Below are 26,101 nucleotides of genomic sequence, written 5' to 3' on the forward strand. Positions count from 1 at the left end.
TCAATACAGGGACATTTAGTTTGGGCCCCCACTGAAACCGTTTCACTGTCCAGAGTGCCTGGAATTCCACTGTCCCTTGTGGAATCTCCTTCAGGTGCTCTCCTGCTGATCTGTCAACCCTCCTCAGGCTCTGGGCATCTGGCATCAAAATAGTCAGAGTGGGATGGATTGAGGTTCCCCTTCCCCGGAAACTTTGGAAGGATAAATCAGTCCCAGCCAGATCTTTTACAAGTCCATTGTGTATTGATCTATGGTGTCTGAATCATACTGTCTGACACTTTCACAAGAAAATAACATGTATCACTTTTTAAGGGGCCTTTGATCCCACTTCAAAGGATCACATATATATTTTATGCCCAGCAGTTTGTGTATTTGACTGCATTTATTGTGGCCAAGGCAATGTATTTCTCCGTAGCTCCTACCAACCTCCCACAGCATCCCAGAAATCAAACACATCTTAAAATGTTCATTTAGTCTGCTTTTGATTTTTCAGTCCGATGCAAATGGTTAGTGACCTTTCCTACTGTCTTTTGAGGGCTGATTTCCTTCATCTAGTCAGAAATGTGCTTACTGACCTGATGTGTCCAGTTTGTGGCCTCAAATAACCACAACCCATCAGCGAGACCAAGGCTTGTCTCCATGTTCTTACATTCAGAGGAATTTAAATATATATACATTTAAAGCTCACCAGGCACTGATATATGTATCACTGAAAGATAATTTGCAATACATGCAATTAGAATGCTACACAACAAAGCTTTATGCAAGTCTGCCTTTTGTGTTTTAAATTCTTAATCTAAAGCAGTCTTTTGCATCCTAAAGTGTATCTCTCTATTAAGAAAATATGCAAATTAAAAAAAAAAAAAAGGATCAGTAAAATTATCTTCTATTTAGTCCTATTTAAAAATTACCTTCCTTTTTTTCCCATTTGGCTTTTAAGAATGATCACACATCACTTAGTAATCACTAAGTGAACAGACTGGTCTCCTGCTCTTTGAATCTAAAGTACAAAATAAGTATCACTGTGTTTACCACAGAAACATCAAGGACTACTTCTTTCACAATGATGTAGAGTACTGATATGCACGTCAATCTCTTGAGCTCATGAGCAGCAGGTATGTGAGGATGGACATTGATAAACAGTTGCTATTCTGAAGAGAATTACTCATTATTTTCTCTCATTGTCTTCACTGAATTCCTGGGGTTATACATTACGGAGAATGAGAGGAAAACCTACTTTAAGTTCTTCAGGATAACTCCCCATGTTTCATGAAACAGCCATAATTTATAAATAAAAGTCAGAAAGATTCAAGATACATATTTTCAGAAATTTATTGCTGAAGTGCTAATATTCATCCATCATTCTCCAAAAGTACTGATATTCTTTTTTGTGTGTGTAGTGTTATATTCTCATTTTATGACTGGCAGAAATTGGAAAAACTACAATTTTGTGACTTTTCTGTAGAAAGACAATACACTGTTTTGAGTGTTGAGACTACAGGTCTGGCAGACACTGTCACCAGTGCATGGCTGTTCGGGGTTTTTATCTCTAAAAGACCATTTTTGGTGAAAGGGCACAAGAATGTCTATGTATGAGCTTATTCCAGGAGTCAACCACTAAAGCTCCATTTCTTCTAAATTTAGAAAACAAAAACAAAACCAAAAACAAATCAAAAATAAACCACACCTAAAGTTGGGCACGAATGCCTTTTCCATGTGCACTTTAACTTTTAGGCTTCTTCAGAAATTGAAATGATAGAGTTAAGTAGACTAGAAAATTTTGGGAAGCAGGCTGTACAGCAAATAAAAGAGAAAAGAGGCAGCAACATGAGCTCTGTTTTGGCATCTCATAGCAGGTTTGGGCTGCATCTGTTCTTTGTCTTCTCCAAATTTCTCAGAAATTAATTTGCCTATGGAGGAGTGGAGAAGACAGGATAAGGACTGATAAATACCCGAAGAAATTTGACTTACAGGAAATGAAACTGTCACTTTTCATTTCTAGTGCTCATTCAGAGAGCAGGAAGACAGGGATAAAAAAAGTATTTTTAGGTTTGTTCAAACCTTCGCTCTTTTATGAGGAAGAACAAAGGGAGCACATTGAAGGAAGCGTAGCACTAAGGTTGACTTCTTTGAGAAACAAACTTACCTACCACAAAGACCCAGTGAATGAATCCAGCAAAATGCCACCTTGTATCTCTGCTCTGCATTTGCTACCAGAGAGGCTGAGATAAATTGTATCTTCTTCAAGTTATTGCAATATAAGCGCTTCAAAAAACGACCTCATTTTTCAAAAGTTTTATTGTTAAGTTTGAAGACTAGACAAGGTTGTACTGGTTTTACATCGCTCCACATGATTTAAGTATATACAAAACCATTTGACTATTACACAGCTTGGAAGGTTGCAAAGGTCATTGTGTCCGAGATACTTCTGTACTTACTGACACATCAGAAGCCAGCACTGAATATTATAGTTCACATTTGTTGTATAGCAAAGATACACTCATTTAGTATCCTTAAGTCTTCAAAACTGACACTTAATTTGTATGCAGCCATTCCAAAAGAGAAAGTCAACCCCAAAACCAGAGCCAGTTAATGTGATGAGGCTCTAATATGATAAAACAGAGCTTTATTTCCCAGGCTATAAACATAGCACATTACCCAGCTACATAAAGGTGAAGCCTGCCTACAAATACTTAACTAGTTCAGGGTGAAATTTAATTAGCAAAACATTTTTAGTCTTGTTCAATGTCACTGTTACAATTAATGCAGAAGTCAAGGATCATTTCAGAGCATCTCTCCAGCCCCCCTTAAAGGGACATGATCTGTCCTGTACCTCTGGCTTTGTGATGCTGGTTGCTTTCACTGGGAGAGAAGAGTCATGTTAATTTATAACTTGTCCCCTATGGCAATGGTGTTCACCTAGGCCACAAAATAAAATTGAAGGGAAAAAGTTTTATTCTAGACCATAACCTGATTCTTATCTGTTTTGCTAAATCTCAAGTATTTCATGTAAACCAAGAGTTACTTCAGACTTAGGCTGCTGGCACTGGGAGTAGGATTTGGTACTATGGCTGCACAATGCCATTCCAAGAAAGCTTTTTGGTAGCTGAGGAATAATGTCATGTAGGTTGAAATTGTAAGGGGATCACATGTACGATTCTTTTGCAAATTATCACGGAGTGTTATCACAAGGTATGGAGCTCTACTTGCAGGATGTGAAGACTGCTGGCAGCTGAAAGCTGACACAAGACATCAGGATGAAAATATTCAACACTAAATACAAAATAAAATTACTCTATTACACACCATGACAACTCTACATGCAGATGAAGGGATAGCAATTAAATTACTAAACCAAGAAAGACTAATTCAAAATCAAAACTGAAGTCACAAGGATGCATAACATGAAACAAACAAACAAAAAAATCACTTAAGAAGACCGAACAAGCATTTCAAAAGAACAGTAACACAAGTTGTTAAACTAGGGAGCCTAATTTTCTGAAATGGCCTTCTGTTTTTGGATACAGTCGACTAGAGAAATAGCTTCATGCTATTCTTCATATCTGTAATTAAATTCAGGGTCAATTGCTCTCCCATAATAGGAAAATGCTTTTGAACCTCTTTAAGCATGGTGTGTGCCTTTAAGAGACATTTATCACTAATTTTTAATTAATTTATTTATTTATTTCCCTAGAGCTTAAAGTACAAAAAGGGGGCAGTAGGTAATTTGGGGATAGACTTGTCCTCCATTATTCAGATTTTTTTTGCTGGTTAGAAGCACCACCATGATTGACTTTCTCTTTAAAATCGCTCATTATGCTTGAAGACCACTCCATATATACATCATTAAGGAATGCTGTTAACACAATTACAAACAAGACAGTAACAGTCTAGTGGCTTTTGTTATGCAGCACAAAGTAAAAAATAAAGAACAAACTTAGCAGTGTTGCACAGGACCTCAACATTTGTTGCACAGGACCTCAACATTTCTTACACATACTTTTACCTTTACAGGACTCTTCTTTAGAAGTCTTTAAATGTCTAAGCCTTATAAAATAAATACTTGTATAAATACAGTTTAAGGATTAAGTCATTTTATAGAGGCAGGGTGTTCTGTTCGCTAAAATGTGACAGTTTAAGTGACACTATCAGAAAACCGCCACCAATATATCCCCAATTCTTGTATGTAAAATTCCTGGCTGCTATTCTGGAGTCTTTCACAGTTCAATGGATAATATATATTTAGTCTGTGGTGAAGAATGTGTGATTAAATGCAGGTTTTTTTAAAATCCAAACCATTTTGTGTCCAAGGTAAACTTTGCCCTTTGCAGACTGTGGGCCAGCTAGCTGTTGGCCTGGGAAGTAGCGCCCAGGTTCATACTTCAGAGTTTTGGTGAGAATGTAACAGTGACGGAAAGGACCAGTTAAGTCACAGGACGGAAAGTCCAGTGACATTTTCTAAAACATGCAGCTGCATATCTCTCTCTCTGTTCTCTCATTCTCTATCTCCACATTGGCATGTTATGAAATTAAAAAGTTGGCATGAAATAACAAGTGCTTTTATTTCAGGAAAGAAATAAAAAGGTCCCCAGCTCAGTGTCCCAGGATTTTTTTTTTTTTTAAACTTAGGTGATCCTTTTACATAGTCACAGAGCACTTTACTCCAAGGAAACTAGGACAGCTCTTCAAAGGTTGGTATTGTTACCTCCATCAGCGGGGGAAATTACGACATAAGAGAGAACATCCCCTCTTCTGCTCCATTTTTCCTTCTAAAAGCTACTAAACTTTTAAAGTGGGGTTGCTATAACACTCCTAAACCAACATAGAGTGTGCAAAGCATTTCAGTAGATGGGGCATGGCAGAAACAGCCTCCCTGTGGTTCACTGGTCTGTGTCTGAAAGAACTTTTGTAGGAGTGGAGGGTGACAAGGGGTAAGCTTTCCTACACAGTCCTACGACACCTCTCACCTTCCAGGCGGAAGGTTGTGACCTTAAGAAAAGCCCAAGGGGAACATTTTCCTGGCATTAAGGGAATCATTCCTCCTGTGTGTCTTTTAGCACTTGGTTCCTCCACCTCATATTTTCCTCCTCACAGAAATTCAGGGGGATTCTGAAAAGCAGTAATTGGGTGGGCAGCTTTGTCTAGGGCTGTGTGGTCACCCAGGGCAAGTAATGAAATGGGATTTCTGATGCGCCGTGTGCCTTTACCTATGTGGGCATCCAAGATGAGACGCCACGAGTAGCATGGTGTCTCATCTCTGCCTCCTTGAAAAAGCACATCTCAAGCAGAATTGAATAAACTTTGGCAAATTCATTAATTTCATAATACACTGAGAGCAGATTTGGTTACATATGCAAACAGGTGACCTCTGACAAGGAAAAACAACATCATCAGTGATACTAAACGGAAAAGATGGAGGTTGTGTTTTATAGCATGCAAAACAGAGGAGGAAAATGGGGTTAATCAGGAAAACCCTCCAGGTGCATGGACTCTGCTGTCCAGATGAAAGTGATAAAAGGTAGCTTGTAACACCACAGGTACTGTGCTCTACAGTACCAAGGAGTATCTTCCAAAATATATGTCATAAATACTGACAGTGTTTGATAGGCACAATTACTATAATGCAGTCATCCCCAAGTAAACTTATTGCTAAAAGCTGCAGTATCACTTTTTGCAAGTAAGATGACAGTATGATTTATGGAGAACTCATGAGCCCAATGTTCCTAAAGCTGCAAATGAGCGTTGTCACGCCATTTCTCTTCCCTTGTAAAAAGGATGCTGCTGTTTTGTTTTTTTTCTTTCCCTTAACACATTTCAACTGGTGTGAACAATTCAAAGGAAAACTAGGAAGATAATTCCACAGCAGAAGGGATAAGACTAACAGATTTCAAGGACAAAATTGGATTGGATCACTTAAAGGGCAGGCTTAGACCTCTGTGGGAAAGACAGTTAGCGGCCTACCATAAAATGAGTGAGCACTTGGTTCATGGAACACTGACTCAGCATCCTACAGGCTTACAGTTTCCTCCACAGAGGGACCCTTGGTGGCAGTGGGACCCCCTCAGTTCTCAGCCGTGCAGCCCAGCAGCTCTGACCGCAGTGTAATCCGGCCGTACCATGACCAAGGCAGGATCCGCACGTGCCGCGCGTGGATTGGTGGGTCGATGACGTTCTTGCGGTGTGTGTCATTGTCAAAGTTCCCCTGGAACACCTGGAGGGAGGTAATTTAGGAAATTTAGAAGCTTGTGGACTGTTGAACAGCCCCTGATGTCCCCATGGGCACCTCTCTGTGGTCAGCTCTTATCATCTGTGCACTGAACTGAAGTTTTAAACAGACAGAAACAAGGTTTAGATGGGATATTGGGAAGAAATTCTTCCCTGTGGGGATGGTGAGGCCCTGGTATAGGTTGCCCAGAGAAGCTGTGTCTGGTGGCTGCCCCATCCCTGGAAGTATCCAATGCCAGGTTGGACAGGGCTTGGAGCAACCTGGGCTAGTAGAAGTTGTCCCTGCCTATGGCACGTGGTGGGACTGGATGAGCTTTAATGTCCCTTCCAATCCAAAGCTGTGATTCCATGAACTGATGTCGCAAAGAGTACCTGCCTTTACTAAGACTTTGGGATTCCATGGCATGCAACGACACACTCTGGCAAGTGCAGATACAGCTCACAGAACCTCAGAATATCCAGAGTTGGAAGGAACCCACAAGGATCACGGAGTACAACCCTCAGCCCTGCACACAACCATCCCCAAGAGTGACACTATGTGCCCCAGAGCATCATCCAAAGACTTTTTGAGCTCTGTCAGCCTCAGTGTTGTGACCACTGCCCTGGGGAGCCTGCTATGGCCCAACCACCCTCTGGGGGAAGAACTTCTTTGCTGATATCCAACCTAACCCTTCCCTTACACAACTTCAAGCCATTCCCTTAGATCCTGTCACTGGTCCCCACAGAGAAGAGATCAGTGCCTGCTCCTCCTTGATTCAAAGCTTAATCTGCTTCTGCCAACACCCAGAGCCTGGCTTCAAAAGTTACTTAAAAATCATTAACATTTAAAAAATTAAATGTCTTTCTGCTTGGCATTTGTATCATCTCAAATTAGTCTCAGGAGATCCTGTTGTTGTTTCCAAGAAAATAACATTAATAATTAAAGTTAAGAAGAATTTTTATTGTATCACTTATGTATGAATGCAGCTACACAGAGTTGGTGATTATCAAGGATACTCCTTCTTATGTCAAGCAAAAGTCAGCAGATGAATTAAGGGCATTGGGTTGTGATCAAATTAAAAAATCCTAGCACAGTAAAGTGCATACTATGTTCTTATTTCCAGTAGTATTGCTTAACCAACACAAAAGTGACTTCTGTCTATGTTAAATCAGTGCCAGATTTTCCCACCTGACAGACACTATTCAAATTCAAAGGCCATAGGACCAATTTTTGGCAAAATGATCAGATTATCCCCTTGGGTTATTTTCAGTTTTTATGGGAAGTGTTCATTCTCTTAAAATGTCAGCCAATTCACTTCTCATTCGTAAAAACTGAGTCTGATGGCTTTTTGACTTAAAAAAAATGGCTGTCGTTTGCACCATGCAGAGAAGAATATGGACCTCCTGGAGGTGTGCTTATATGACTGAATTAATGCAGAATTACAACTTTCCTAGAAGTTCTTGGGAAAATGTCAGTTTGAACTCAGAAGAGGCTGATCTACTATTTTAGCCTGTTTGTGACATGTTTACAAAGTTTCTGGTTTCTGTGGTGCACCTCTTGCTTGAAAATTGGAAGCTTCTCTCTGGTGTTATAAATTTAGCAGCCGAAATGAAATGTGCCATCCATTAGTGATGCTCTTTCACAAGCGATGAATTCCCCTTCTTGTATGCCATCTCACTAACATGGAGATGGTAGCATTAAAATATGTAGCAGTTCAGATAAGATGATAAAACGGCAGAGAGACTTGTCGGAGGATGTAGCAAGGTTGTGCAGCCTGACCATGGGAGAAAGAATGTAAATAAGATGTGAACATCCAATCATATGTGAAGGCTCGTGGTAAATATAGATAATAGAGCTAAGAATAGTGTTAGTATGTAAGATTCGAGAGACAGTGTGTGTGTGCAGCTGTGTGAAGACAATGTAATATTCTGGATGAAGAGAATAAAGCTGAATTTAGGCCATCATCATCTGAGTGCCCAGTTTTATTTACATGGCCGTCCTCATATTTAATACAACAGAGACTGACCACAGAAACACTAGTGTTGCGACTCTAAGGAGAAAAAAAAATGTATTTACCACAGACAAAATTGTTTGCTGCCCGAGTACAGTGTTGATTACATAAATCGGCTGGAGCTTGGGCTAACAAGCTGAAGTTGAGTTTCACTTGTAGCATACAACAGAAGGCAGTAAGCTCATTCTAAAATTAGAGAGTGGCAGCCCCAGCATCCTTAGCTAGGAAAGCTTAAAAATATTTTTTTAATATATATTTGATTTCTTGCACATACATGTAATATATCTGTTGACATTTTTTACCAAGCTGGATGATAAGCAATGCATAAATGCAGACAGCTCTTGCTGCAGAACTACTGGAAAATTAACTTATTCATTATGTTATTCCCCCTATGGAAGATGCATTTCAAAGATAATATTTAAATGAAGACTTAGAAAAAAATAGTGGTTTACCAGAAGTATTACCCCAGTATTCATATCAGCATATAGCTATGCAAAATGAATAAAAGTATGTGATGTAAACCCAGCAACAAATATACCTGAAGAAGGTAGGATTATATCATTTGCTTACAGCAGGAAAATAAGAATTAAATTTTATTTTTAACTTTCCCTCCAAATTCAAGATCTGGTTTCAAGGAATAACTAAACGTGCTAGATCAGAAGAAAGTCTTCAGGGAAATAAATTTATCAGAAAGTGAGGGAAGCTTTGTCAGCATCCGCCAATATTATCAGCATGAAATATAACACTCTAAGATGAGCGTATTGGATTTTTTTGCTGAGGCCAAACGGCAAATTTCTTATGAAAAAAACATATTCTTTGTCACTCTTTATTTTACTTCAACCTCAATTCACTAATGGAGTCAAGAAACTTGGAAAGAGCAGGGAGGACAAAGGACAAAACATGACATCTGGTTTATAAAAAAAAAAAAGCCATTTGTATAGCCAAAAGTAACTTTATGTTGCTCTATGCCCAAAAAGTCAACTCTAAATAAACCATTTAAGCAATTAAAAACTCTTGAAGAGCTGGTACCTCTCAATGACCACTTCTCACATTTGTTTCTGAGCAGGTTTTTTCAGGATACATCACCCCTGAAAACTGTAATAATTTATTAGCATTTGAGAAGCTGATGTTGGAATTATATCATCTAGCTGTATGTAAAAATATGCCCATTGACAAAAGAAAAAAAAGGAGGGTGATTGAAGAAAGTACAGAATGTATATTATTAATGTGTGAGAGCTCAAAGCCAGGGAAAAATCTTCATTTTGAGCTCTGTGCAGGTGCAGATCTGCTCCTGCCTTATCCCAAACAGTAAATAAATAGAGAGAAGCATGAAGACAGCCACAAGAACTGAAGAATGTCCTTCTGCAAATTATTAAACAGATAAGTCTCTTCATTCTGAAAGGAGATATTATAGATGTCTATAAAACTTAAGTGGTGTGAGGAGAATGAACAGCAGGTAATAATGCACTGTCCCCTTGCAATGACAGCAGGGTCATCCTAGGCCACCCAAAGGTCACAGCTCCCCATTCAACACATAATTAAACTGTAGCACAACTCCCACAAGCCTTTAACCACTGTTAGAGATCAGATAAATTGTGAGGGGCAAAGCCAGCAGGGACTAGTAAGGACACAGTTAAAAAAAAACCAAAAACAGAAGATGGGCTAGTACACCTGGGGTCAAATGACAGTCCCACTATTTAAATTTTCTGGTATCTGCTATGGGATGCTCCTTCCTTTGGACAGAGCTTCAGCCTCCCCCCAACCAGTGGCTCATACATTGCAAAGTGCATTTTTTTTGGTAAAAATGGACTAAAAAACTCCTGCTTTTTGACACTCCTGTTGTAGAATGTTACAGATTTTACACTGGCTATATCTATTTATGTTTGTCTGCATATTTAAAAGGTGTAACTTGCTAAAACATTTACTCAGCAGCTGCAGTAATTTTACATATACAGACCCCACACCCAGGTGTAGCTCCTCTGTAGTTTAGTCTCTTGCAGCTGTTATTAAAAGAAAAAAGGTAGAAAATGCACCTGTTGTGCTTTTAAGTATGATAACTTAAATTATGATCATTTTATGCAAAAAAGAATGAAAACCTGGAAAATAGGTACAGATACCCTCTGCCAAAAAAGATTTCTGAAATATAAGCCATTCTTGTTTATACTTGTGTCCAGCAAGCAATTTGAGTGTCTTGACTTCAAACATTCACTGAGATCTTTCAACAGAACTGTTTTATGACATCAGCAGTAAATCCAAATACTGAAAGTGTGATTAGAATTTAAAAAAAGAAAACTATTGTATGTTTTAAGACAGAGTAATTTAGGAGAAATATCTGAAGACTAGCAGATTGAGAAAAGTGGAATTTATGACCACTGATGTTTGGTTTACTCCAATCTTGTATTTAGGGCACATCCACAGGACCTGTTAATAGGTGGCTGCAGTGGCTGAAATAGTTTGTGGCACTGTGCTGATGGATGTTCACAGTGGATGAAAATTCAGAGAGACTGATTCTCCACAGAGAATCTTTCTGGAGCTCATGAAATGTCTTCATCACTCATAGCATTACTGGCTACTGCTATTTACAGTAATGGCAGAGTTGAGACTGAATAATCAGCTCTCAGATGGTGAAGTCACTATGTTATCTGCTGTAGCTTAAACATATTTTTCACTTTGAGCAGAATATTTTAAACATCTCATGGAGCAGGTAATCCTGCCCATACCAGAAGAAGATTATTTTATAGAGTATCTACACCTGACTTCGGAGTTTGCTTCAGTGCAGAACATCTCAGTGTTCACATAAATAAAGAGGACATTATTAATTTAAAATCTAAAAAGAATCTGCATGAAAAGCAATTTTTGACAGCTATTTTGTATTTGATTACTATTCACCAAATAAGATTTGCTTAAGTAAGAAAAGGAATCTGCAGATTTGAGGAGTCCAATTAGTTACTTTGAAACTTTTTGGTGCTAGTGGAGTGACCTTTTCATCGTGAAGACTTACAGGTGGACTACACAAGAAAGAGGTGTTGATCCCTCACCAGAAACAGAGCTACTCTTTACAGGGATACTACATCCCTTGGAAGATGCTTTCCACTGTAAAAGACTGGTGAAAGTTTTTTTTATATACATATATAGATAGGTAAACACACACATGTCAGTGTGTCCACATGCATTTTTGGAGTGATTAAGAGGAGAAAAAAGTCATTCTTTCCCTCAGTTGTTATACATAAAGTGTATATATATATAGTATAAAAGATTATGTATTATATGACCTTTATTATTTCTTCAGGTTCAGAATAGATACAAGCAGATAAAATCTTTAAATTTATGAAACATATTATCACAATCTTACTATCTTTGTCATTTGATCTATGAACTGATGGTACTAAAGTGGGAATTTAGTCCACTGTGTTTAGTTTATAGGAGGTTCAAAGTCGAAAAGAGAAATATTTTGAAGACCAAACTCCCCCAGAAATTCAAGGTAGACTGTTTATATGAGCCTTTTGTCTTCCCTCAGCTCTTGGTGTGGTATGGGGGAGACAGATACCCAGAATGAATATAGCAAGATCTTCATCTGACACAAATAATCTTAATACTGCTGAAAATAATAGGAGTCACCTGCAATTTAAACCACTGTAGAAAAAAAGTCATTTAGATTAGAAATTACACCTATTACTGTAAATAATAGTATTAAACATAATAATAGTATTACTGAAACAAAAGCTTTTTAGCTGTGCCAAGTATGTAGATTATATGTAGGAATTAAATCTACCAGTGTAAACCAGGTACTAAATAACTAAACAACATCAGAAAAACCATTAGCAAATCTAGCAAGAGGATTTTTTAATCTGACATGATCTAACTTTACATTTGTAAGTAGATTCCTGTCTTCCATCTCTCTGGTAATTTAATGTACATACAAAAGCATATAATTTCTAACTATTTCCATCATTTTGTGCCCAAATCCAGTGGCCATTTGCATACTGGATATTGTCTACCTGCAGCTAATTGCACTGCTGATGGCTGGTGATGGTTGACAATGATGCAGACTGCCAGACTCCTTTAGGCTACTTTCAAATGTTCTCATCTTCCTGTAAAAAATAGCCTTTGAAATGCCATTTGACACTGCAGCTGGCCTTAAGTTACCTACAGCAGGCTGTGTAATTTATAAATCACATGTGGAATGTGATTTAAAAAAAAAAAAAAGGTCAGATTTGGGTTGGATGTCCTTAGCTTTGGAGGCATAGTGAGCTACTGACCTCTAGTTGAGAAAAACAAGATAGCTATTAGCTCTGGTCCTGCTTCTAAAATATATTTTCTTCCTACGTGCCAGTCTGCAATGTAATTTATTTTGCTTCTTGGAGGCAACAGGCAAAACTTTCATATTTTTCCAGTCAACTCATTCAAACCATTTAAAATGAATGGGAAAGGTTTAATTTTCTAAAGATTTCTTTTTTTTTTTTTTTTTTTCTGCCCCCAGTAAAACTTTTGTCTGTGCTCACAGAAATTCAGCACAGACGTGAAATGAAATGACTGGCCATTAAAACAGCAGAAGCCGAACAGAAGCTGGAGGACACACTGTTCTTGGAGCAGCTTTTCCATTTGAAATGGTACAAAGAGGAAAACTGAACATTGTATTTACTTCTCCTCTAAACCATTATTTCTATTACAGACTGATCAAAGACACAGGCTGCACACAGTGTGCAAGATACAATATTTTATGTATTTATACAAATATACATACATGGTACAATATATTGTATTGTACATAATATAATACAAGAGATCAATACTTTTTGTCCTTTGTAAAATCACATCATAAATGATGAGGAGGGAAAAGGTAACAGCCTCAGGAATTCAGTGAGATCCCCTGATATGTTAGGACTCATCCGGTAAAGTGATGAATAGTGAGGTGCTTAGCACCAGGCAGGATTAAGTTCTCAGCTCTTACTTAAATGCATTATGCATTATAAACTCACAATATTAATCCACAAATCATGATTACCAGCCTATGAATATCTCCCTAATTTCTGTGTCTGAGACTTTAAAAATAGTGGGGCTTTTTTTTTTTTTTAATTTTTTTTTATTTTTTTTTATTCCTGTTTTCCTTTCCCTGAAATGTTTTGGATGCTTATAAAAGGATCACAGGATGAGTATAGGATGAGTAAATCACCTGCAGAAGAAATAAGAAATCTGTACTTTCTATCCTTCATAGAATAAATCAAGATGTTCAGTTAATAAATAGAGGCTAATGAGGGTGAAGTATGAATGATTTATTATGCTTGCTGGTTTTGATAGTTGTCAGTATCTACCTTTTACCTCCCTTCTTTATCTCCTGAATACAAATGAAACATTTCACAAAAGTTTCACTTTGCTGTAAAAACTTGGTTTCTTCCACAGTGTTCCTGTATTTGGGAACAAATCTTGTGTCTCACCTTAAGGTAAGGAAATTGTAGTGGATCCTGTGCAAAGATGACACTGTCAGACAGAACCAGTGACGCTATTTCTCTCCCACTCCTCATAGGTGAGGTACTGCATTGGTGTGGTTTGGTGTCACACTAGGAGGGTTTGCTGGGTTTAATGGGCTTCTTTCCCCTGGCCAAGGAAATTTATGTACTCTCAGTAATGAAATGGACAATGGAAATTGATTTACTTGCTATGAGTACAGATGTGACCAAACTTGTTCCCATTTTGAAAGGTGAGATCAAGATTCAGGGTCGTCTTGGCAAAGTGGAGAAAGATCAATGCTGCAATTTAATAATGATGAGAAGCAAGCCAAACCTTAGGAAGTCATAACCAGTGCCACAGGTTATGGACAACGATGGAGCAGGCAGTAGTTCTGTGCTAAAGATTGCAATAATTTTGTGAAAACACACTTCAGGAAAACTGCTCCAACCAGAATACAAAATAATGATCTGAGGAAGAGAAAATAAAAATTTTGAAGGAAGACAGAAAGAAAAAAGATTGATTTGTCCCCAAGAACAAACTAAGAAGAAATAGGTTAAAGTATTTCAGCCAAAATAAAGTGAAAAAATAAAGATAAAATCAGTCTTTTCTATCCTCTGAGGGCAGGACTGGTGTAAGGTGGATAAGCCCCCTTTCCACCTTTAAGGGTATTTAAACACTGGAGCTGGCTGTTTATATTGTAGAATTTTTATCACTATCTGTTTTATGAACATATTAAATAATAATCTGATGAAGAATAGTGCAGGATATGAGCCTTGTATGAGGGGAAGGACAAATAACTGAATTAGGCCTTCAATCTAAAACTGAACTGTCTCACAGACTTCTTTCCCAAATGCACTCACTTCTGTAATGTCAGACTCTGCCATCAGACTTTTGACTTTTTCTGACTTTTGTGATATGGGAAAAATTAAAAACATTAAATATATTCTAGATTTATGTTTGTGCATCAAAGACTAAGGTCTTGACTCAAATGATCATTGTTTAATTTGTACAAATTTAGATTCAGGAATCCTAACTTCTACTTTCCAGTAAAGTGTGTTTGATCTTATTCTGCTCCTAACTGCTCTTGATCTGTTAAAGAATAATAATAATGTGAATCTATTTTACTCTTAGGGGTGTTAATTAATACAGGATATGATATGTTTTAATGGGAGAATGGTTAAGAGTTTTCCATTGTTCTAAACAGAATATGTGTATTGGAATTAACAACACAGATGATGACGAAAACAAAATAATTTAATTGCTTTGGCAAATGGTACAAACAAGTGTAGACTGGAACAATGGTGTTAAATCAGAGTGCATTTTCTTATATTTGCTTGTGACTGTATTTATCATCAGGGACTTGGATGCATCTTCTCCTTTACAATAAAATGAGTGCAATAGTCCACTAACAAAAGGTTGGTTTGGAGAAGACATTTCTTTCACAGTAGAACATTCCCTTCTCTTTTTAAATGACATGGATTTAAAAGAGGATGTGAACATAGCACTGAATGCATTTATAGAATTGCTATGAAAGGTGAGCTGTTTCCAATTTTTATCTGACAACCAATTGTACCAGAGACATCCATAATCATCAGTGTCAGGACCTTCTAACCTGAAGATCCTAGCTAAAACAACTGATTTTTTTTTTCCATATCTAAAATCCCTCAGAATTTCACAGGGAAAAATATCAGTGTGAGTTAAAATCACAGTGACCTGACATTTGGCTCCTAAGTGGGACTTCACAAATCAAGCACCCATCATCTTTGGGTGATAATCTTACAAATGTAACTTGACAATGCAGATGGGGACATACAGCTATGTACATATTTAACCCAGTAATTTAGGACATTTTCCCCCAATAAATAGGTATACATTTGATCAATCATTTGAAATCAGAGAAATTTAGAAGATGCAGTGATCTAAACCCTTATCATTAGTCCTCCCTGTACTCACACAACACATGTCAATACATATCAAAAACTTTCTCCCTACTTTAGAAAAATGAATTTAATTGATTAGTGTGGTGGGTATGATTTTTTCCCTGAAGAATCTTTGTTTATATTAAAAAATATAAGTGCAAGTGGGAACATTTATCAATCTGAATACACAGTTTTGAGAAGTTATCAGACATATCAGCCACCTGGTATTTCAATAAATGTATCTCCTGTTTCATTCAGACATAACCCCGCTAAGATAATTAATAAATAATTCACATTTTGTCAGCCTTCTTAACTTTCCCTTAAGCAATGCATGGGCTGCAATATTTTACTTAACATATGATATTGTGAATTGAGGTTCTTGCAGTATGAAAGTGTTATGCAGTTTAAAGCAAAGGTATAATGAATAAAGAAAGAAAAGTTAAATGCTTCCAGGTAAATCAATCAGCAACCTATATGTTCCCTATGCTGCTCATTAAACATCGGCAAAAGAAGTTGTGAAACATTTTTTTATGTTTTTATTCATTTTACAGTGTAATAAAAATAATATTTTCCTTTGAATTTATATTTATATTTGAAACCCATTAATTTTGAGAAAGAGAAAATCAGTCCAAAATGGCTACAGGTAATGAGGTATGCTAAAGATGTGCTTCACAGAAAATAACTGAAAATAGTGCATGGTTACCAAAATATGCACTGAAACACTGTTTCTGAACATACAAATAAACTGCTATTTACACATCTACCCCTTAGGAGTTAAATGAAGAAATAATTCCAATAAATGGAGAACTTTAAAGCTTTATTTCCCATATTTAATATTATTAAATCAGGTGCATTGCACTGATAGGTGTGATATTGCTGCACGGGACGGGGAATGTCATGTGTTACATGACTCTTTTTTTATCCACCTTGATTTTTATCTGTGGGATCCCATGCAGATGGAACCCCACAAACCAGGCAGTGTGCAATAACCTACAAACTGTGGAGCTGCTATCTGTCAACACAACCCAAATACCAATTTTGTCTGTGCTTTACCTTATCCTTCTTCTGTTTCTCATCTTGATATATTTTCCAGTGCTCCCCATCATTGCTGTAGGCAAGCTTGTACGACCCCACAAACTGGACATGACCGAAATCTTTAGCTCCCTGGGTAATGATCCCAGTGATTTTTGTAGGGACGAGCAGGTCAACCTGAGTGGAACAGATATAAACAAAACAGAGGAGAATATCATTAGAACAGCTTCTGTTTGCAGCCTGACCTTACACCACACCAAAGCAAAATGGTGCAGCTCTCACCATGGCTCTCCCACAGAAAGTAATTTTCTTCCTCCAAGCTCTAAGTCAACCAAAACAGTGATCACCACTGGGAATGATCTGTAGCTAAAAAGTGTTCCCACATGTTCCCAGTAATCAGATTCCCCAAATGCCTTTCCATTTCCTTCACAGCCCCAGAACCCATGCTTTACTAAGTTTTTTAAAACATTTACTATCATGCTTCTTTTCCTGCTGAAATTTTTTCTTTCTTAATGCCTTTCTTTCTTTTTCTATCTCTATACCTCAAACTTTCTCATTCCTTAATTTTCCTTTTTTTTTCTTTTGAGTTGTTTATTTTGTAATCTTAGCACAAGAATTTCAAAAATGCAAGGCAGAAATCTTAAATCCTAATAAAATCTGAGTTTTCAAGTGGCTTTCACATGGGTAAGCCCACCTGTGATTGGACTTTTTTGTACCAGAACCCAACACTGAATATAACGGATTTGAGCCAGATGCCTTGGATTAAAATGATCAAGGAAAAGAATATAAGAACAGAATTAAATTCAATATTAATGTATTTTCAGAGGAAGAATGAAGAGTTGAATAATTCCCTATAAAAACTGACATTTTCTTGAAATGGGAGGGTATAACTGAGGTTTCATTTCGTGTCCCCCAGCAATGTGGCAAGTCAATAAAAAAAAAAAAAAAGGTAGATTTATTTCAAATAAGAAATGGCTGTGAAGCAGCTGGCATTTTTAATACTGTCCATTAAATCAGGCAAGAGAGACTAACAGTAAAAATATTACAATTAAATGAGAGGAGAGCTGAACTCTCTGAGAAGATGACTAATAAGTTTTTTCAGAAAAAAAAATATTATAAAGAGAATGTGAAAAAGTTAAGAATCTCTGGCCTATCTAAATGCTGAAGATCCAGTGTTGGATTTTTTGAAAGCAGCCTGGTCTGGTGGAATGTGTCCCTGCCCATGACAGGAGGTGGAACGGGATGAGCTTTAAGGTCCCTCCAACCTAATCCATTCTGTGATTCTATGACTCTATAAAGAAGAAAACACAGAAAAGTGTAAGAGTGCATTTATAACAACAGAAGAGGAAAAAATTACTCTTCGGAGCAACCAGACAAGGAAGCCTGGAGATCCCAACATTTGAGAAAAGAGTAGAAAATAACGAGTAGTAAATCCTTTTAAGAACAGAAGTAACTTAAAAATATTCAGTACTGAGATACCACAGTCTTAACCAGAAAATGTCAGTGTTCATGGGTGTCTCAAGAATTTTGGTTTTACCAGAATGAACTAATTTATTGCCCTCTGGTAGCAGCAACATTACTCAGGGGAGCACTCCAGGATATGAGGGAAGTATCCATGGGAGGCAAAACTCTTTCTGTGTTCTCTATGTTCAATGGAGAGAGAAAGAGAAGAACCCAATCAACGACCCCTCAGAGCAGGAGTCAGTTTTGAATGCTTTCATGGATGGCCTGATGGACTTTTTTCCTTCTATAAGGAGTCCACGGGTGCTTGCTTCCACAGCCTAAATGTGTCTCTGGGAAATGAACACTGCTAATTAGTATAGATCTTTCATGAATTAATAAACACCAGGTTTCCAGACCTTCCTTCCAAATATTTTGAGTCTAAATGAATAGTCTGTTTTTCAAAAACAAAACAAAGCAACAACCCCAGCCTGACCTGGTAAGGAATCACTAATTGGTCAACACTTTCAGGCAGCTTTTGAACTAAACATTTCAGAGTCAGCTTCAGATTCTCTTTGTAAATAATTTAGACATTAGCATTTTACAAGTGTAGCCTCTTTTTTGCAGAGAATGCTTCTTGTACAAAAAGTCAATGTCTCTCCTGTTAACTTGAAAAAATGCCTCAACAAAACCAGTTGTTTATTTTAAAATACTGAAAGTAAGCTGCAAGGATTTCACAAATATTTAACATGGCCATGAGACTTGGAGTACTTCTCACTGAAATTCAGAACAGGGAGAAAAAAAATTCTCATTAAGATTCAGGGGATTCCAAAGGTAAAATCACAATAAATCTTTATTATCATATAGATCCAGTGTTAATAAAAATGTCCTACTAACGATTGTTTTGTGCTTATAGGACATATCCAGTGGCCTTGTACTCTTGCTCAGAAAAATTATATGGGAAGCTGGAAGGTAATTTGGCATATGTTCAGTCTTTTTCAAAAAGACTTATATAGGACTATGCAGAATGTGTGTGTGTGTGTGTGTGTGTGTGTGTGTGTATTGTACTAAAAAAATGAGAAAAAATAAAGTAGTAATGAATAGACACGCTCTGCTCCAGGTCTTGACCATACAGACAACATATTACTGAAGGTGGAGGAACAGAATAAAGAATACAGCATCACCTTCTCCTTCTCATATTTTAGCACCTTATTTACTTATTTATTCATAAGCTGATGTAAAGTTTTCAGGCCACAAGATCATTATTAACTCAGCAGTAAAGAAATACAGCTTTTGCTCTCTTGCTTTATTACCTTCTACAAATGGTTAACACGCCTTCTTTTCATTCTCTGCATTGAAACCACTTTAGAGCAGAAAGGTGAGAAGAATTTACACCATTTGTAGGCAAAACATCTGCATCAAATTAGCTTAAAACAAAGTCATAACTTCCCATCAGGACGCAGAGCACATTTATTCAGTTAGTGCAGATTGCAAGTAACAGGCAATCAAACAAATTACCAGGGGGAGAAGCTGAATTAACACACAACCACTATGTACTCTTCAAAGCTGAATGTGATTAATTAGGATGTGACTCTGGGTTTTTCAGTGCAGCAGAATTTAGAACAAGGTAGGGGCCATTAGTCTGCAACTGGTAGGATCATTAGCTGGTTACAAGAAGAACTATGGTTTACAGTTAATGTACATTTCTATAAGCAGCTGATCAAAAAGCAGTTTAACATCTTGTGTCTGAAAGAACCCTCTCGGGCTATAACTATTCCCTTTTTCCATCTTGTTTCAGATGTTACAGATTATTCCGTGTGATTTGGAGGAAAATTAATTTAAAGAATGTACAAAGATAAATCCACCTGAGTATGAAACATTGTTAACAAACCGTACCCCGGATGTGCAGTATGTACTCCGTGTCTGTGCAGTTAGATGTGTAGTGATGAGTACTTGTACTGGAAATAGGTCTTCTGGATCAGGTGGAACAATGCCTCTGTTGCCCAGAGAAGCTGTGGCTTCTGCATCCCTGGCCTGGAAGTATCTAAGGCCGAATTGGATAGGGCTTGGAGAAGCCTGGGATAGTGGAAGGTGTCCCTGCTCACGGCAGGAGGTAGGACTGGATGGGCTTTTTAAGGTCCCTTTCCACCCAAAACATCTTGCGATTCTGTGATTATGAAAACAGTCACATGCAAGCCTTGCCTAGTCCAGAGCCAATCAACCGCAACTCTCAGAACTCTGAGTACAAACAGTAACCTAACACTGCCAAGTCCACCACTAAACCATGGCCTTAAGCACGACAGCTACACACCTTTTAAATCCCTCCAGGATGGTGACTCCAATACCTCTTCCAGTACTTTACTACCCTTTCACTGAAGAATTTTTCCCTGATCCAACATGACACTACCCTGGCACAGCTTGAGGTTGTTTCCTCTGGTCCCATTCCCACTTCCCCCCCCAGCTCCACCTTTCTGTCAGGCAGTTGTGGAGAGCAAGAAGGTCCTGGGCCTGCTTTTCTCCAGACTGAGCCCCCCCAACTCCCTCAGCTGCTTGTCATCAGACTTGTGCTCCAGAAGAGCACATAAATAATAAGCCATTCTGTCTGTGGACAGAACCCAGGAGAGGAAATGGGCTTCTTTCATGACGTCATGTGTGGAAGGTGAAGGACCAGACAGCTCACACAGTCTCTCCTGGAAACAGAGATCTGTGCTGCAATTCTGGCTTAGGAGAAGACAAGCCTCAAGAAGACACAAATGGCAGAAATCTCCATGACCTCACAAATTAATAGGGGGTTTGGATCAGGTCATAGAATCCCAGAAGGCTGGGACCTTAAAGTTCATCCCTTTCCAACACCCTGCCATGGGCAGGGACACCTTCCACTAGACCACGTTGCTCCAAGCCCTGCCCAGCATAGCCTCGGACACTTGCAGTGCAGCCACAGCAGAAGAAAGGACCATAAGGATTCAGGGAGCACCAGACCCTATTTCACAGTGAAGATAATGGTGAAATGGCTTACTCGACCTTCAGCTGTTCATCTCCTAATTTTAGGATTAGTCTTAAAATTTCAGTCCTCTCCTTATACAGATAATTATGTTTCTGCTCCCAGTATAGTTAATTCTATGCTCAGCTTCTCTTGTAATTTTTGAGGTGCCATTTTTTTCATCATGTTTTTTTTTATTTTACCTTTGTGATTTTGTAGATTTTTTTTTTTTTTTAATCACTTGTCAGATAACATTGATGAATTCTGGGTAACTCTACTCTACTTGGCCACTAAAAAACACCAGGATCAAAAAAAAAAAAACCAAACCCGGTTCAACACAAGGTGGGGGAACCGTTGGTTGCTTAAGGCTCTTACCCTTAAGAAACTGAAAAAAAAGAAGGTTCTCCTGGTCTTCAGCTGCTAATTCACCAAGGTCCCAGATCACCAAGGTCACCAGATCACCAAGATCACATATGCTGGTCTTGCAATGAGGTCTGAGATATTTTGGGATGCTCAAGATAATGGCAGGCAGTTATGGATAGGCACCTGAATCCCACCAAGATGGTCCAACGTACTTAACAGGTAAATAACCTGTGCTGAGCGGGTTTTTCACTGTTTATATAAGACCTCGTGATTCCCTTGATTTTTTCAGGGTAAACTGGCACACTCAGAGGTTGCCACCTGCATTCAAGCCTAAGAAAAGCAGGGGTAGAACTGCAGTGCCTGCATCATAAAGGTCAGAAATGCAACTCTCCTTATCTTATTGCCTTATATGGAGATGCTTTACATTCTCCTCCATGCCCAGACTCTGGAACTACAGGAAAATCAGTGAAGGCACAGTAATGCTTCCTGCAGATGTGCAACATATGTATGTTTCTAACAATGTTTCAGCAGCATTTCTTGTTTGCAAACTGTGAAACTCAGCATTTCAGGCTGTTTTCCAAATGCTCATATTAAAACCAAAACAATAAAAGACAAAGCCAACCCAAACTATTATATGGCTAATTTAATCTAAAAACTTTGAAGGAAAAAAATCTCCAAGCAACTATATGCTCCTTGTAGAGAAATCTAATTTTCATCTCAACTTCTTAGGTAGGAGAGGTTTTTTTAGTACAGTCACTTAAATATACACTACTGGAGTAAACATTTATTAATACAACCTGAAAAAATTACAAGAAGAAATTAAGTTATGAGACAAAAGGAATTGCCCTGGAAGAACCCATAATAATTTGATAAAAAGAAGCATTTTGTTCAATATTCTGCTATACAGGATTTTAATGCTTTCTAGGTAAAATAAAATAACATAAAAATAAAATAAAATAAAATTTATATGCATTTAATTGGGTCTGTATTAGCTGCATATGTTTAAAATTAAACTTCTCATGAACTCAGGTAGGGACGGGTTGTTTTCAGACAAAATAAGACTCAAGTGTCATTCTTTTTATTCTTTAAAAAGTGGGATTTGTTTTGCTGGCTTTTTTTCATTTAAGCTTAGACCTTCAGCGTGATTTCAACACTGTGTCTCTATATTCTTAACGTCTCTAATCCTTTAGGGTAAGATAATAAATATTGCTCTTATTTTCTTACTACTCTTAATTGCTTTTCCCTTCGAATGACTTTATGGCTGCAGTAACTGCACTAAAGAAATAGGTTAAAAGAATACCATGTACCATCAGCTGCCTCCAATTCAATTTAGAAGTGATAAATTGGAGGGTGAAACCTGTTTGAAATCTTCATGGACCATAAAAAATATCTTAGGCCAATATGCTGAAAATTTTGGAGTGAAACACACAACCAAGCTGACAAGTCACTTGATTTCCATAAGTAACTTAAGTAGCAGCTACTTCTTTAAGACTACAGATTGCGTGAATCCTTCATTAATTTACTTACATACTTAGTTATCTCTGTTATATAGATATTACGGGAAAAGGAGGGAAAAACCCCAGTTAAGTTGCTATAGGATTTTGTCATCATTTTAGTAAAAATTCAGACAAATCAGATGCATATGATTAACCATGCAGCCATTTTTAGAGCAGTATCTGCTTCTTTCAGAGAAATTTTTGATTACCACATTTTACTAAGCCCTGAAAAATCATATTTCATTGATATTTCAATGAAAAAAGAAAAATCAAAAAGCAAATTTTAGCCTTAAGGCCTGAATTTTCAAAAAATCCTAGGGGAATTGTTGTCCATTTCCTATGTGAACTGAAGGCAGCTGAGGTTCTGAGGTTTTATCAGCACCCTGGTACATCCTGCCTGCAGCTCACACAAGATAATACTGTTTTCATACTCATACTGCAAACCAGAGTAGCTCCTGTGGGTCTTGGTAACTCTCACAGCTTATCAGGAAGTACCAGCATTCCTAAGGGAAATGGTAGTAGCAGGCATGTTCAAGTCTGAAGAAAATTCAGAATTTTAAAACTACAGTGATGATTAATTCTACAACCTTTCCTCCTAACACTGAGTATTTCACATCTGTGCACAGGAGTATTTTCACTGTAAATGTGATTAGAGGATTTTTGTAGAGATGTCATAGCTGACTACTGCACCGGTTACCAACAGTCAAGGAACGACTAATAAAACAGCATCAGTCTCTCTGTCTGCTATAGAATATTCAAAGCTTATCAGTCCTTGAGAATGCTAGGGGATTAAAAAAAATAATTTTTAAAATTTAAAAAATTAAATTACCAGCAGTGATTAAGCAGGTCTAGATATCTGGTGGAACTAAAAGAAGCCTTTCAGCTGCATTAGTGAACTCCAAGACTTGACAAAATGTGAAACAATGTTCTGTATTAGGTCAGTCAACTTTCTTGTGGGAAAGCCAAGGAAAAAACAATATATAGCCATTAAAATAAAGCAGAGAGAAAAAAAAAACAACCTATTAATAGGATCATGAGTAGTTCAGGACACAACATGCTGATGGTGTTCTGCTACTTTTCTGTCAAACACTACTACCAGCAATGCAGTGCGATTCACTGATCGCAGTACCTAGTTATGGATAGAAATATATAAAGAGATGGGAAAAAAATTAATTTAAATTCAGTTCTTTACATAACAGTAAAAAAATGAAAGAAAAATTGCAAAAAATTACCTTTAAAATAAAAAAAATGCATAAAACTGGATGATAGCAAGAAGCAGCTTTCAGGAGTATAATTTCCTGAAGACCTAATTTAAAGTAGTTCTTGCTGTGCTGACAATAGGAGTGAGAAGTTTTGATCAAATGTGTTGGCTATGAGTAAAGGTAAAAATAAAACACAGAAAAGAACAATTATCACAGTAAAAAAAACTTAAACAACTATTTGCTTTCGAGTTTTTCTTTCCTCTAATATATGAGTAAGGAATATGCTGAGATGCTAGATGGGCATGCTCTACTCTCTTCAGACATAGAGAAGAGCAAGATAATTCTGTTATCTCTCCTTATTTTACTAAAATATATCTCAAGTGGATGAGGAAATTTATCAATAAAATTTACTGTGTGCCAGTGCTATGTGCTCTGTCCCAGTGCAGATTCCTTAATTTTCTGTTAAAGACCATTGCAGGGAACCTTGGGTGCTGGACTGGGTAAAACAGCAGCAAAATACTGGCAAAAATAGAGAGAAGAAACTTTGGAATATAAGCAGGGAAAATGGGGGTTTATTTAACCATAAATTTCAGAATGACATTTAATAGCCAGAAATGTGAAGAGTAAGTTAACATTTTTTACCAGTGCTTCAAAAACTAGCCAGGAGAAATATAGGTATCTCTGGTTTCATTCGTCTTGGGTTTTGGCAGGTCAAGGGTTTTAAACTGCAATCAAAGGCTGGTGATGCAATGTCTAGGAAAACAAAAATCCTTCTCTACAAATGAAATAAATGAAATAATGCAAATTCTGCTCGGTCTTCAGTAGGGATGATGATTTTTTTTTTTTTTTTAAAGCCTCTTTTTATTGGAGGGCTGATAAAGATCTTTGTAAAAATGTTGGGATCATAAATGGGCTCTCCTACACATGAGCAGCTCATTTTGGTTTTTAAGATGAAAAATAATGCTGACAATATGGAAGTTCATTATTTATCTCTTCCCCCCTGCCCCCCCTCAGGTAATTAATAACGTTGCAAATATTTTCTGCAGCACATAAAAATGTCCCAATAATCTATGAGTATGTGGGCTATAGATCAACGAGTAAACTGGAGATAGGCTTGCACACAAGATACTGTATAGTGACTCATAATTAATATAACTACTGAACTGCTGAAATACTAACAAAAACCTGCCTGTAAGCAAGGTTAAATCTGCCTAGAAGATAAGAGGCATTAGGGCTGAAAGTTCCTCCTTGGGTGTAAAAGCGCTGACTGCATAACTCTTACTTTCACAGGAAATGCAGCCAAGACAGCATCATTCAGCCATTCTTTTTAGGAATGACTTTGCCCATCTGTCAGCAGGGATTATTATGCATAACCTGTTTCATACAGCTATGCTGCTGTAGCAGTAAGCTAAAAGTGTCAAAATTGTGATACTAGACTTTGGAAACAACAGCAAGCTGCTTTGTTTAATTTTTTTCCTTGGTGTGTTCCCCTCTGAATTGTTAGGACAAGTTCTTGTTTCCAGTGATACACTATTAATAATAAGCAGAAATGCACAAAATCAGTGCACTGCAGTGTCAAAATTGTCTTGAGTTTTTTTAGCTAGAGAAGTATTTTTCCAGGTTTAAAGAAGAAATCAGGTTTCTTTTCCCTTTTAGGCTAAATGACTTGGCACTTCTGAGGTAATAATCTCATAATGCACTTGCTTGAATACAATTAAAAGGTCTATTAATCTTCATTCTGCAGGACATAAGAAAGATTTATCTGTTATTAGCCAAAAGGACACCCTGGAGCCCCTATTACAGAGCTTCACAAAGAGACCTCTGGTCAAAACAAGAGTAGGCTACTGGCAGGACAGATCCAACCCTGGGACTCAGCTCCACTTTTGATCTGACACAGGTATATTTCCCTGGCTTTCAAAATACCCTGTAAGGGCTTATTGGCTCTGCACCAACAGTGGAGCATGTGGAGAGCACGAGGCATGACTGATTTAAGGAATTAATGCTC

General features: G+C 37.5%; 1 protein-coding gene across 3 annotated transcripts in view; it reads right to left on the reverse strand.

Moving 5' to 3' along the window:
- Positions 1 to 4,623: 4,623 nt before the first annotated feature.
- Positions 4,624 to 26,101, reverse strand: part of EDIL3 (EGF like repeats and discoidin domains 3) — a 228,216-nt gene continuing 206,738 nt past the window's right edge. For all 3 annotated transcript variants that reach the window (XM_027881299.1, XM_027881307.1, XM_027881291.1), the window contains 2 exons: positions 16,637 to 16,792; positions 4,624 to 6,211 (listed from right to left, as the gene is read on the reverse strand). In XM_027881299.1, the coding sequence (XP_027737100.1) occupies positions 6,062 to 6,211; positions 16,637 to 16,792 (306 nt within the window). In that variant the 3' untranslated portion in view covers positions 4,624 to 6,061. The remainder of the gene's footprint in view (positions 6,212 to 16,636; positions 16,793 to 26,101) is intronic.

The sequence above is a fragment of the Empidonax traillii genome, unplaced genomic scaffold (genome assembly GCF_003031625.1).
Source record: "Empidonax traillii isolate 1590-97213 ecotype Southwest subspecies unplaced genomic scaffold, ASM303162v1 scaffold6:size4315531, whole genome shotgun sequence".
Lineage (NCBI taxonomy): Eukaryota > Metazoa > Chordata > Aves > Passeriformes > Tyrannidae > Empidonax > Empidonax traillii.